The following is a 14,827-nucleotide window of genomic DNA, read 5'->3' as shown; positions in this document are numbered from 1 at the left end:
AAAACCCTGTTCAAATCTAACGCATGTTTGGCTTCCATATGAACTTGGTAGTCCCAGTTCCAGCTCCCATACCACAATCTTACCATCATGGTCTACACTAGCTTGTAAACTCTTTGGGGCAGGGATTCTCTCTTACTATGTATTTATCCAATGTCTAGCACAATAGGACCCTGATCTGATAATCTTCTAGTGAGAGTTCCAGCAGCACCTGCCACAATCATATTATTCCAAGTTGCACAAATACTGGTGGCTCAAACCATTTCAGTGAAAAAAGACTCATCATGCTAGAGCCAATCTCATTTTGGGGGGGGGGGGGAGGGGTCTGGCTCATGTTTTTTTAACTTCTGGAACTGGCAGTATGTTACAGCAGAGCTCTGAACAGCAACAAGGGTGAGGCAATCTGTTTCTCTGACTGTGGTTGCATCATTCTCTGGAGAACAAGAACTATTCTGTGGTAAGGTAACCCCTTCTGGGAATTTGAAAAAACTACTTAACACTTACAGTGGTGGCATGCCTCAAGGTCGATCCTAAAGCTGGTAACATCATTGAGGCTGTCATACAGAAAAGAGGCAATTTTCAGATTTTACATCAGAAGTTTACCCCTTGGTAGTAGGGATCCCCATTTTTAAAATGCAAGTATTGGCAATCCATTTACACACACCTTCCTTAATAAAGATATCAATGTTCAACTGCAACACATAGGGTCATCCACAGTACTGAGAGTTTAAAATTTTTTACTTCTTTTTACTTCTTTGTTATTAAAGGGCTCCGAGTCAGCTTGGGATATTTATTCAAAAGAAACAGAACCAGCCACTAAATTCTAAAACTTGGTCTTGTTTTGGGGAAAAGGGTGTTAGCATTCCAACATTACCATTAACAATATATCCAAAACAGATTTTTTTAAAGGGTGCTTACAGTCCGATCCACAGAACACTTTTTACCCCAGATAAAGTTTAGAGACTTCAAGTTCTGGGCCTCATGTGTCTTTAATTTGACTAAGTTATTACTTGTTTCTATAGTGTTCCACCCCAAAATGCTGCATAATGTAATTCAGCTTTTGGTCTCTATTTTAATATGGTACCAATTTTTTAAAAAGAAAGGCTGAAGGCCTGCAGAGGGGTTGCCAAAATAAAACAGAAAAAAATTATGAAGTCGTGTTTTCAGATGACTTTTGAACATGGGCAAGGAGCAGCCATGGAAGATGCTCAGTAGGAACAAGTTACAGACGCTAGGAACCAGTGCATCAGTAGCACAAACTCCTGCCAACCCAAAGCAGGTGCTGCTGGAGGACAGGCTTCCTGAGGATGTAGTACTGGGTGGTGCTCTCAAATGTACTTAGGCAATTGCTGGCTTTAAATTAAAAAAAAAAAATACATATTCACTGTTATAAGCAACCAGTGTAATGTAACTGGGCTGGGCAGCAGTAGTGCTCCTACTTTTTGCATTAGCAGAGAAGTTTTAAGAACCTCGTAGTGGCAACTGCACATGTTGCTGGTACAAAGTCACTGGAGTATGGATGCAGCCCATATATATTTCTCATCTGAAAATGAACATTTTGTTTCATGTCTGAACCACCTACCTGACCATCAAAATGATGTGTTCAAAAAATAATGACAAAGTTTATAACTACTTTCAAGCTTTCCCTTAAGTGAAGATATGAACCCTAGCCAAAAACCAGACCTCTCTTTTTGGAAATGAGGCATCTTGACAAGGAGCAGGAATATCACCCAAGCACACCTCCAGGGGGAAAACTGGGCTTGAAGGGTCTATCAGGCAAGATAATTGTGAAACACCACATCGATACTCTATTCCACAGCAAGAAAAGATAACATATCATGTGTACATGAAGACAGGATAAAACCTGGAGGGATGCCACATTTCAAGTCATCAGAGAGGGCACACAGTGTCACCAATTTACTCCTATTTCGGATACAATCCAAACAACTAGAGGGCCATTCCAAACATACCAACAACATCCCTTAATTATAAGGCCCAGATGTTTCAAGTATTTAGGCATTGTTGCGCTCAGCGCTGCAATGCCTACCTGATTTAGGAGCCTAAGTCTCATTTTCAAAAGGGATCTAGGCACACAGGAGTCTAAATTCCAAAATGCATAAACTCCTTCTGAAATTGAGATTTAGGCTCCTCAATCAGTTAGCCATTGCAATGCTGACCACAGCAACATTTAAGTAGCTTTAAAAATCTGGTCCTAATGCAACAACTCCAGTCACTTACATGAAGCCTTGATGGGAAGTTCAGTAAGCCCAAAATGGCCACCTAACCCTTTTCTGAAGCCAGCAAAACATCATTTTACTGCAAAGAGCATAGTTTTAACTCTGTACGGATACCTGAACCCAGATGAGAGACATCTATTGCAGTGCAAATGAATCTGAAAAGCATTAAAGTAGTATTTTAAACTAAATAAGCAAGATACTCAGAGTGATACAGGTGTAAGCAGTTTGTACAAAATCATAGTTTAACTATGTAGACTGCACACTAGCTGTGTACTGTAATATCCAACTGAAAGAGCAGTGATGAAACGGAATAAAACCCATTTTTGCTTAAAGAATAACAGAGTGGAGGAAATCAAGCTTTAATTTTCTACAGTTATTGTATGTAACAAATGGCATAAGTTTAATAAGTACAACAGAACTAGTTCAGATGTATATTGGATTTTTAGAGTCAAATGTTTTCAAAATTATTTTCATTTAATTTCTCAGTTATAGTTTCAGATCCCATTATCTTATTCTCTTTCCTAGACTGTGCTTTTCTTTCCCAGTTCTTTGTTCTTGCTGGTTCTTCCCAGAATTTTTTTTTTAAATCAGGGAATTTTGGCTCAAACCAATACAGGAGAAACAAAGCACTGACTTTGTGGTTACCTGAGGAAAGAAAATAGTCTCTGTGTAACTCGGAATGCAAAGTATTTAGTACATATACTGAAAAACTGAAGATGGTTTTAAAGATAACTATCCTCCTGGTAACATCATTACCGTTAAAGACAATGCACATCATAAAGAAAGGGTTGGTCAACCAATTTTTTCCCCTAGTTTACTTCACACATTACCACTAGAAACAAGCTTACAGAAGTCTGGCATGAATAGTCACTGTTGACCACAAAGGGGAAAACCCGCAACTGAGCTATTCCATACCTACACTATGTAAACAATTTTTATCCAGAAAAAGTCTCTGCAGTTGATAGGAATGTACTAAACAAAATTTTAGTCTTTGGGATAGTAAAAACTTTGTGTAATTTTAACAATCTGCCAAAAATTATGTTTGTGTACATCGAGTTTATTCTTGCAATACTAAATTCAAGAATTAGCCAATTTAATTAATTAAATAGCTCCAGCTTTAGAAAGTCGGCAACGAAATTTGTGTTTCACAGTAAGAGATAGGCACAAATATCAATTCTATCACACGTTCTCAAACCTACTCAAATAAGGGGCCAGAAGTTAGATCTACTCATGGACACACTCCCTCCCATCTGAAACTGCACAGACCACCTCCCCATCCTGTCTCACTTGTATAACATCCCTATGGCAATTACAGCAAATAATGACATGGAAAAATATCTGACAGCTTTGAATTAATATTTAGCTGTCTTAATGATTTAGCAGGTAGAAAGTGGAGCTCTTGTTGGTAGTCAATGAAAGCTCACTGATAATATGATGGCAGGCAACTAGCTTCCTACTTGCTTATTGGTAAATTCAAAGTTTTCCTATTAACCAATAAAAGTCCATAAGGGTTAGAGCCTAGGACCTGAAAAACGGCTTCTCTCCCTATATTTTTCCACAAAGAAGATTTGTCGAGGGACTATAGCAAGAAGTTCCAACACTCAAAAGTATGGAGGCTGGTGGCAGGGTATTTCCGGAAAACTCCAGAATTCACTTCTCTTGTAAGTCTGGAACAGCTCCTTTCCGCTGACCTTCAGGGTAGAATTTTATTGGTAGGAATGGCAGGATTGTTGCATTTTTATTTATTCCTTTGATTTATGCTGAATGTGGTCAACTAAAATTTGTTACTGTTGTGAGACTTTTTGCACCAGGCACTCTGAGATATTCTGATGGGTGCCTTTTTGTAAGGTCAAAGTAGGTATTTGTATCCATCTATCTATTTTGCAGCTGTATCAGCTTTTTAGAACTATTTTAAATAAACTAATTAACACTAGAGATGGACTGAACAAAAAACCCAGATTTGGATCCTGATCTGAATTTTGCAGCTCTACCTCAATTCCAAATACTTCTGTTTGGCAAAATGTGCAGAATTAGGGTAAGAAGAGAAAGCACACACAGTCATAAAAGCTGCAATCCCCTCTCTCAAGGCTACAAAAATATGTCAGCGCTTTCCATGTAAATCTGGTCAGACCAATTTAAAATTAAACAGTACGATCTCCAGTAGTAGTATATTTTTTTATTAAATTATATAGCAGCTGGAAATAAAACTGGGAGTATTTTTAAAAACATATATCAAGATTTGGGATCAAACTTCCCACTAGCACACAGTCAGGTGCAATGCCAATGAAATCAACTGAATTGCACCAATTTACAGGGAATTTGGCCTTAAGGGCTCAGGGGAGGGTAGATTATCAGCCTGAGATGACAGTCCAGACAATTCTTTGCTTATTAAAAATGATTTAGAAATGTATTCTATATTACAATGTTGCGCCGTCTGACTTGCTGCAACAAAGAGAAAAAGAAAACACCTGTGGTGGAAAGTGAAATGTTTATGAAAAAAATAAATCATATATGTATATGCTGTGAGGTCAACAATTTAATGCTCTCCTATATATTTTAAATGAAGTTAACAGTAGTGGCTCTTATTCAAATAAGAGATTTTTTCAATACATTTTCTTAGCTCCCAGTGTTTCAAAATAAATGTGAAAAAGGCTGGGTCTGATTTCTGACTAGCAGCTTTGCAATGGCTCACTTCTGCAAAGTTATTTCTGCCACATTCAGAAAGTCAGGATCTTTTATAAAACCTCACTCGTTCTCAAAAGTTACATAAAGGTCAGTGTTCATTTTATTCAGATTATTTTCTAACCTCATAAAAAAATGCCCCCAGAGCTAGAGAGACTCCCCTGTCCTGATGGATTCTCCCCATTTTGAAAAGTTGCTTCTCCCTACTCTGCTCTCCCTGCCCCCACCATCTATGCAGCTAAGTTTGCCCGTTCCCCAAGGACAGAGTCGCAGGCTGCACCTGTCGATGGGAGGGATGTTGAGGATGTAGAGTTTGCCAAGAGCAGCTCTTTGCCATTGTAAGGGGCAGAGCAAGTGCTTTCCTAACCAGCTAAATGAGGGAAGACATTTTAGATGAGCAGGTATCCGGAGGAGGAGGTCTCCTTGAGGAAGAAGGTATTGCCTCCTCCCTCTTCACATGACAGATGTGGGGCTAGCCAGCTGTCCTGGTCAAGGGGCAGGCTACCCCCATTCACTGATCAAGGATGGAACACCCATTTCCACACCCAACTAAGGTAAAAGGGTAACAGGCAGATGGTGCCTATCCAATCTGGAGAGAACAAGCAGTTACACCCAGATAACTCCAGCAAGAGAGGACTGATCAGGCTGACCCACATTGCAGCCAGCACGCACTGACCTAAAAAGTACACAGTCTACAATTCATTATGTATACAGTAACAGCAGTACGTTCTGGACAGGAAAGTATCCCTACACAGCCTATGACAGTAGAGCCACAAAGCCAAGGAAAACTGAGTTAGCTAGAATAACACTTGGCAATTTTACAGTACCTCTTATTTGAGGATCTCAAAAGTACTTTACAAAGGTGGGTAAACATCTCCATTTTATAGATAGGGAAACTGAGGCACAAGCATTGGCATGATGTGTTCAAGGTCACATAAGCAAGAGACTACAGGAACAGTGACAGAGTTAGGAGCATAACCAAAGGTTTGGTCTACACTTAAAATTAGGTTGATGCAGCTACATTTGCTGAGGTCTGAAAAAACCCACACTCCTGACCAAACAGCGGTGCCAACCTAGCTCGCTGTGTAAATTTAGCTATTCTGGCAGAAGAAAGCTTCCATTGACATAGCTGACTTTGTATGGGAAGGTGATCCTACACCAATGGAAAAACCCTGCACGTACTCTACAGGGTTATGCCAGCACAACTATGCTGGCATAGCCTCTGTTGTGTAGACACAGCTCAAGAAACCTACTTCCCAGTCCTCTACTCTAGTCATTAGACCATTCCTTTCACTTAATTCTTTATTTGTCTCATAGTGCCTAGGTATTAAAAGGGCCTTGGACTATGTTGCATTGCACACAGCTCAATCAGACAGAAACAATACATAGATACACACAATATTACAAGTCATGGAAGACTTCAGATACTGTCTATACATACACTGTCACCATTTCTAAGTATTCTGTTTGTTACATCTGTCTCCTTCCAGATGCAGAGGATCTGCACTTTCGCTGGGATTGTTGGAGGACCAAAAGGGAATTAGGTATCCAAATATCATTGAAATTTAATGTGTTGCTCCTAACTTCATAGAGTCCTTTGAAATTCCCAATCTGCACCTTTATCAATAGTCTGGTTAGGAAGCAAAACTCAAATAGATATGTCTTCTTACTCATTAGCCAAGTATAATGCTGTAACCCCTTGTATTTACAGGGGATCTGTGAAGCTGTACTGCTTCAATGCTGTTGACGACCCCCGTCATTAGCAGCATGTCAATATTTTAACAGCAAGATTAATACAACCTAGCTACTGAGCCAAATTTATCCCACATATAACTCCACTGACTTACACCAGGGATAAACTTGGCCTACTGTGTTGGCAGATTTAACTTGGTGGTAGATTTAACAATAAAATAGACACAAAGACTCCATGACTACAAAAATCCAATAAATGTGAGCGACCAACACCCCTCAGCAATGAAATACCAAGTTTGGTGGATGGGGGAAATTAAGAGTCTCTTGTTGATAAAGTTTATTTCTATACTCATTTTTTCCCCTTTGGATTAAAACAATTTAGTTTTGTGATTTTTATATAGTAAAAACAATGTTTCCCAAATCATGGCAGATGCTCCTTGTGGAGGCATGAAAGAGTAGCTGGGTGTGGAAGGGCCTGCAGACAAACTTCTAAACTGTCCTCCAAAGTTTCAGCATTTCTTCCCCTCCCCCCACAATAGTTTTTAGCCTCCATGATTGCAGAATAAATCTGTCAAACATGTTTGAGCCTGAGTTTGCAGAGAGTCTGAAATAACTCTGAGGTGTGAACTGCCCCTTCATTTCAATAGCGATTCTTTAAATGTCAACACTGAACTATTTCACTGCTCATCAAAGCATGCAAAAAAGGAGAGATTCAAATTATGAAGGCCCACACCAGTGTTTTCCAAAGCACAGGGCATGAAGAGTTATCTACAATGTGTGAGCAGAAGACATATTAATTAAGAGAGGTGTGATTGCAGGGGATGCATGACTTGTTTCATTCTCCAGAAGAGGGGCTGTGCTTTCAAGAGATTAGGAACAACCGATATAAAATCCAGCCTAATTTCTTAGCACAAAACCAAGAGTCTAAAATGAACAAGGGCTCCCACTGACTTCAACGGGACTTAAACTGGGCCCTGCCACACATAGGAGTTTGCCACTGAGCAGCCCAGCTCATGCAGTTTTGGCATAGTGCACCATACTACTAGCTAAAAGATAGATCTGAGGACAAAATTATGATCAGAAGCCCACGCCCAGTGCTTCTTAGACAGACTGCGAATGCTTTGTGTTCTAAACTCCACACTGCCTAGTCCTCAGTGCGATTTTCATGTCTGACATGGGGAAAAAAGCCTTCACCTCTCATGCAGAATTAATAAATTAAAATCATAGCAGATGCCTTAAGGACAAAAATGAACTGCTGGGATGTAGGCTAGGTAAGCAAACCCAGGGCCTGACTACGTGTGTGGATGTAAACAGAAGACACTTTACAGCAACAGTAAATGAGTCTTTAATTTAATAATTTTCGCCAAGCAGTCAAAATAAGGATAAAGAAAACAAAACAATTTCCACTAGCTATAGGATGTGAACTGAACCTTGTGAATTGGGTAGTAAGAGAGGGTTGAAATTGCCTAAAACCATTGGGGCTACTGTTTACTGCACATAGTGCAGAATGTCAGCAAATACTTTTCTTTGTTTGCAATCCAAATTTCTTAATCTCTATCCACATCATTTTTATGCATGTACAGTACTGGCTGATTTTTTCCACCGACAGGATATTCTCTAACAACCTAAAGGAATTCTGAGTAGACTCAAAACCCATAGCAATATGTTTGTGTACACAGGCTCCATATATAAATAAAACACTTATTTGATAATACTATATTCTCACTCCAAAAAATTAATTGAAATTCCATTAGTCTATATGCACAGACAGCTAAACAGGGTAAGGTTTTCCCTCCTAAGGCTTTAGTGTCTGGACAAAAAGCTATTAATATAAAAGCTTTCATGAATCTACAATGAAATGCAAATAAGCATATTGAGGCCCAATGTCCAGGGAAGACTAAGGCAATTTACAAACCCTGATATTAATCAGACAGTCTAGGCTCTGTAAAGACAGGTTCTTTCTAGTCTAGACTTCTAATCCGTCATTGGGAAAAGAAGTCTAATATTATTTCTGTCCTTTTCATCAGCACTGTAAGAACATATCCAACTGTCAGAGCAAGTTATATATGCGATACAAAATAAAAATGGACAACACTTCTTTGGGCCCATTCAAGCGGGTCAGCTGAAAAAAATAATTCTGTGGACAGACAATACAGAATCCTTAATCTTTTAATCAAGCAAGAGTTAATAAGCCATAACTATCCAACATACCTGTACACAGACATGATTGTAATGCTAATGCTTCCTGATCATTTTAAAAACATCTGAGAAATTTCCCATTTATCCCCTCCAGTGGACTCTTAAAGTGTGAATAAAAATATTAATTTAAAATGCTGCTAAATACTTTTGAAAGTCTTCAATATGCACCATGCCATCAACCTTAAACACTCAAATTTAATCCAGTGTTTAATTTTAAAAGAGATACTAGATGTTTGCAATTGTAGAAGAGTTACTTCTTTTGTCAAACTGCATTTTAATTTAATAAACAGAATAAATTAACTATGAGCAAAGATAATGAATAACTCATTGTCCTGCTAGAGGCCTACATCACATACTATATTTATATTTGTCTGTACAGTGGAAGGACAGGCACAGACTTGTTTGTGATCAGCAAGTCCAGTATTTCAGTAGTTGCTATATCCTGCTATACTATTTAGATTGAAAATATATTTTGCATACTAGAAAACACGTCTTTTAAACAAAAAATGTCCATCCCCTACCCTCGCAAATGGGGGGAGGGTGGAGTGAATAAAACAGCAAAGACAATGCTGAAAGGTACTCATTTAAATGTGTTAAATCCTTCATGATTTAAAAAACACTGACCTCCTAAAACACAAAACCTAGGAGAAAATACTCTTCTCAACAAGTGATAATTTAAAGCTACTCATAAAGATGGAATCTTGTCATTTTAGTATTATGCTCAAGAATAGCTTGTACAATACATTAACTGCCAGTACACTCCATCTACTGTAAACAGTACTAATTCTTGGGTTGGGAGCAGAGAAGTGAGTTTCCAATGCATGATATAACTACTGTATGTATATTACTTTTCTTTTACAAAGCTACCTTAATTTCTGGTTAATAAGAATAACTGAATCTGCACTAATATAGTATATAGGACACTAGTAAATAGTAAAAACAAAAAAAGTAATAATCAGACCTTCAGGTGAAGACTGCTTTCTAGCAGTACAGTACTAAGAGAATACACAGGATTTCTCATGTTAGCTCTCCACAAACAGAAAAACAAAATGGGAAGTAAGGTTTGAAAATGAAGTGCAATTTTATTATAAATAAGTTGTTTCACATATTATATGTTTACAGTACAAATATGCAAGCACTGATACTGTCTGGAAGTGCTGCAGAAGTTTTAGACCTGTCAAGAAAGCTGTCAGGACAGTCAAGAAGTAAAGGTCATGTGTATGTGAAGGATGGCTAATCAACTATCTATTAATTCTACAAGCCATATAGGGAGAGGAGACAATCACAATGTACTGGCAAAACCTCTGATGGTTTCAGATATTTTGGTGATATAAGCTAATACATTTGGTGAAGCTAATAAAGTTCTTTTGTACTGAAAGTGAAGAAAAGTTATTTACTCAAACACTTTACATATTCACAGGTTTCAGAGTAGCAGCCGTGTTAGTCTGTATTCGCAAAAAGAAAAGGAGTACTTGTGGCACCTTAGAGACTAACAAATGTATTAGAGCATAAGCTTTCGTGAGAAAATGCATCCGATGAAGTGAGCTGTAGCTCACGAAAGCTTATGCTCTAATACATTTGTTAGTCTCTAAGGTGCCACAAGTACTCCTTTTCACTTTACATATTAGAACCAAGCTATTTTTGAATGTAATGTTATAATACCCAAGTCTCTTTTTAAAAAGCAAGTTCTTATTAAAGGAGAGGTTTTACTTAGTAGCCATTTTGTCTTCAACTTGGACATGATACCTAATCTGAATGCAATGTAAACATGCTGTCTGAGAAGCTGATTTCCAAATACCATGTTGATGGGAAGAGAAGGGAGAAAACATAAATATGTACCATAAAAACCTATTATAAATCAGAATAATCTGAAGATAACACAATCGTAACATCCAGGAAATTCATCAGTTAATATTGTCTCAAGTCACCTTCTTGCACACAAAAACTAAACAAAAGGCTGTGTGTGGATTAAGAACAGAGAATGTGATTTACTGTTTAGTTTTAATTTTCTAGGTTTTTTTAAATATCAGTTTAACTACATAACCTCCCTAATTATATTTTTAATATTTTTGGACTCCCTTTTAAAATACATATTAATTCAATATACCATAAAAGCTAACTATAGTATGAAGCACTATAAATACTGGATCAGTACATTGGCTATTAGGCATCCATAATATGGATACTGCAAAAGGCAAAAATTATTGTAACATATACAATTCCCAATTTTCAAAATGTACCCAAAGGGCTTAATCTACGTATTGCAGGTGCCAGACCTTTGCAATACTTCACTCTCAAAACAAAGCAATATTTTTTATTTGGAGGACAAACGTAACTCAATTAACTTTTTTTAAACTAGTTTTTAAAAACTAATATTAAATTCAGCAGAACATGGGTTTACTGTGAGGTGATTTTGTTTAAAATTTGTAACAAAAATTGGATTCTTGGAAATGCCACCATGCCAAGTCTTAGCCCAAATTACATTTTAATTGCAAATCCATGGAAATAGAGGTTTATAATAGGAACACTGATACAATCTTAACTATAACATTTGCACTCCTTGATGCATTAATACTTTGTATTATTGGGGGATGAGATGAATTCATATATCAAAAAGACTATTAATAAACAGAAAACAATATTCAATTTGTAAGATACCTTAAATAAGTGAGGCTGCATCCATTATCTTAACACAAACCTACTATAATTACCATTATCTCTGAATACAATGAATGTAAACATAGCCAACCCAACCCTTGAGCATATTTGACTGTATGTAATTCCTAGGGGGAAAATGCTGGTATCCTCTAAATAAAAGCGATACACATTTATGTGCGTGATATAATATATATTATACACACACCTATGTGTATAGGATATACATTTCCAAAAGGTGTGTTCTTCCCAGGAAATGCAGAACCACCACCTCTCCTGGATGGTTTTTAATCTTGAAGAAACAATGCAAAAACATTTAGGGAAGGTAACTAATCCTACAGCTGAGCAGGTTTTGCGTTGCTTATTAATATTCTTACGGACAATGGTCCGTCTGGCTGAAATTCACAATACGCTTCTTCCTGTGTGTGTGTTGGGGGCGGGGGGTCTCTCTCTCTCTCTCTCTGCAAAGCCAAGTAAACACATTTTCCATTCCCCATCCCCCACCCCTCAGATACACACCACCATCATGCAGTGCAAGTTATCTCCCAACCTCCTTTCTTTTAAATGCACCAAGTGTTTCGAGCCCGATAGATTTTAAGCAACTTGTTTTTCTGCAGCTCAAAACCAAAAACGTTTAGCGTTTATTTTCGGGGGGGGGGGGGGAGGAGGGGAAGGGAGGGTGCTTTCAGATGTGCAGATTAAGGAACAATTTACCCCCCCCCCCCAATAAACCCGCAAAACAATGTCAAGGGCCCTATGGGCGCGCACCAGGCTCCGGCAATGCACATGCAGAGCCTGCACGAGCAAACCTCCGGCGCAGCGCTCAGCCAGCGTGCCATGGAGGCTGCGGCTGCTCTTACCAGATGGAGTTCTTGATTTTGTGTTGCAGCGCGTTGGCTTCCTTCCCTTGCAGCCCGGGCACCAGGGCTGGCAAAGCCCCCCCGGGCGCGGGGGTGCCGGGGAGCTGCTGCGGCGGCGGCGGCGGCTGCTGCGGGGGATCAGGTTGCTGTTCTTCGGCCATCATCGCCGGCGGAGGGGTGCGGGAGAGGGAGCGGGCGCGGGCGGCGCTGGAGACACTAGGCCTTCACCCCAGCACTCGAGTGAGTCGCCTTTCCCGGCTGCCTGGGGGACATCACGGAGGAGAAGCCGCGTCGGGTCCAGCCGCTGCTACGCCGGAGGGTGGGGAGCCTTCCCAAAGGGAAGGCGCATCGCGGCGCTGCCCCGCGCTCTGGGGTCGCTGCGGGCTCGCCGCCGCCGCCGCCGCCCCCCCCCCAGCACCTGGTCCCGCTGCAGCCCCGAAGCAGCCCGCACAGCGCTGCCTGCCGCTGGTCCCGCTGCGGCGCTGCCAGGCGAAGGCAGCCCGTGCGCGCACGCTCACTGCCGCCCTGTGCAGACAGCAACAACACGGCTCAGACACAGGGGGGGCGAGGGAAGGAATAACCAGGGCAGGGACCCAGCCAGCGGTAGCCGGGCGGGGAGGGGGGCAAAGTTGACTCCCGCAGCAGCGTGCCTCCGGCTCCAGGCAGCACGGCAGACTCAGGGGGGAAAGGAGCGCCCTGCCCTTGATTCCGGCTGGCTGTGTCAGTGGGGGTCCAGGCTGTTTGTGCAGGATTATGCAGTGTTGCCAAGTGGCCATGCGAAGGAGAAGGCTGGGCAGGCACTCCCTGCACTAGGCACCCAGCAACAGATCCAGATGCAGTGGTATGGGGGCGGCCCCCGAGATACAGGGCAGCCCTTCACCTGCTACCCAGGAGCCGCACAATGCATCACACCCGGGGAAGGGAGCTGGGGTAGCCCACTCAGAATAGCACTGGTAAAATGTGCCCCTACACTGCACATCCTTGATTAGCCAAATGCATAGATTACATTTTTTGAGACTGGGCTATTGGTTTTGTTAGTCACACGTACAGGGCCATGCGTCTGCCTGGCATGTTACAGATAAACACATCACAAGAAGGGTCCCTTGGAATGCCACATAGGTGCAGGGGTCTGCAAACATGGATCAGATTGCTCAGGTAGGGCCCAGGGCCCAATCTGTAACTATATACAGTATTACCTAGCATTGTGTTTACTCACATGAACAGCCCCATTTCATTAAAAACTACTCACTGTAGTAGGCAGAACACCTGTTGGTTAGAATTCACACACACAATATTTAAGAATAACTGAGGTTGTATTGTGCCTGCATACATAGATATGTACTTTAAATTTACACTCTGCCATACCAATTATCTAAACATGTCTTCCCTGATATTCTGTTATCAGCATTCTACTGCATATACAGAGATTCTCCAAAGTCAGGCAATGTGGGTTAATGTTTGTAAAACAACATCCCCACTGTATTTTCCACTGAATGCATCCGATGAAGTGAGCTGTAGCTCACAAAACCTTATGCTCAAATAAATTTGTTCGTCTCTAAGATGCCACAAGTGCTCCTTTTCTTTTTGCGAATACAGACTAACACGGTTGCTACTCTGAAACCTGTCATTTACAAATACTGTTGTTTATTATTTTACAGTGCTCTGTGTTTCCTAGAAACCCCACAATACAGATAAAACAATGAATGATAGGCTTCAATCTCTCTTGCCCTACAACCATTTATGCACTCCAGTGGCATAAAGGTTACATAAAGGCAGTGATCTCCCTTCCATGCTTGGGTCTTACCCCTAGTGTAGGGGCCTCCCTTTCTGGCTTAGAGCCAATGAAATAGCTTTGGGGTGGCCACCGTAAAGCTCTCAGTATAGGGGAATTCTGTATGAAAATTAGAGCAGTGCTGCACTCCGCTTACTCTTGGCCTCCTATGGCTTCTGCGTAGCTGTGAGCAGTGCAAACTTAGAGCAGTCTGGAGGCTGATCTAACATATAACAGCAGCTGGACTTGCTTCTGGCAGGATGGAAAATACAAGAGGCACAAAGGGGGCTTATATGTACCTTTCACTCTCTCAGCATTCCTGTATTTATTGCCTCTCAGATGGAGTGGAGAATCAAGCCATATGATCCCCGGCTCAAAGAGCTTACAAACCAAGGGCCCAGTTTTGCAACTGGATCAACATATGTAGTATCTTAGACCTTCGCAGAGTCCTTTGAAAGCAGTGGGGCTTCATCCAAGTCTACCTGCATACAGCGCCATTGGATTCCATGAGATTTTATGCAGACATGGAGTCCAGCCATACAGATCTGATTCAGGGTCAGAATCTAATTTCAGACAGGATGCAACAAAGTGATGGCAGAAAAACTGTCAAGGGAGGTTAAGGAAGGAAGGGAATAACAGTAACACTACGATGTAGTTATTCAGCACAGGCTTTCCTATCTCACAGGGGAGTTGCAGAGATAAATATATTAAAGATTGTGAGGTGCTAAGATACT

At 40.7% G+C, this 14,827-nt stretch overlaps 1 protein-coding gene across 1 annotated transcript in view; it reads right to left on the bottom strand.

Annotated features, from left to right (window-relative positions):
- RFX7 (regulatory factor X7) overlaps window positions 1–13,123 on the bottom strand; it is a 117,177-nt gene extending 104,054 nt beyond the window's left edge. Inside the window, exon 1 of the mRNA XM_038418792.2 lies at window positions 12,323–13,123. Within this exon, the coding sequence (XP_038274720.1) occupies window positions 12,323–12,486 (164 nt within the window). The 5' untranslated portion in view covers window positions 12,487–13,123. The remainder of the gene's footprint in view (window positions 1–12,322) is intronic.
- Window positions 13,124–14,827: the final 1,704 nt, after the last annotated feature.

The sequence above is a fragment of the Dermochelys coriacea genome, chromosome 10 (genome assembly GCF_009764565.3).
Source record: "Dermochelys coriacea isolate rDerCor1 chromosome 10, rDerCor1.pri.v4, whole genome shotgun sequence".
NCBI classification, from domain to species: Eukaryota; Metazoa; Chordata; order Testudines; family Dermochelyidae; genus Dermochelys; species Dermochelys coriacea.
This window is presented reverse-complemented; position numbering and strand designations above follow the sequence as displayed.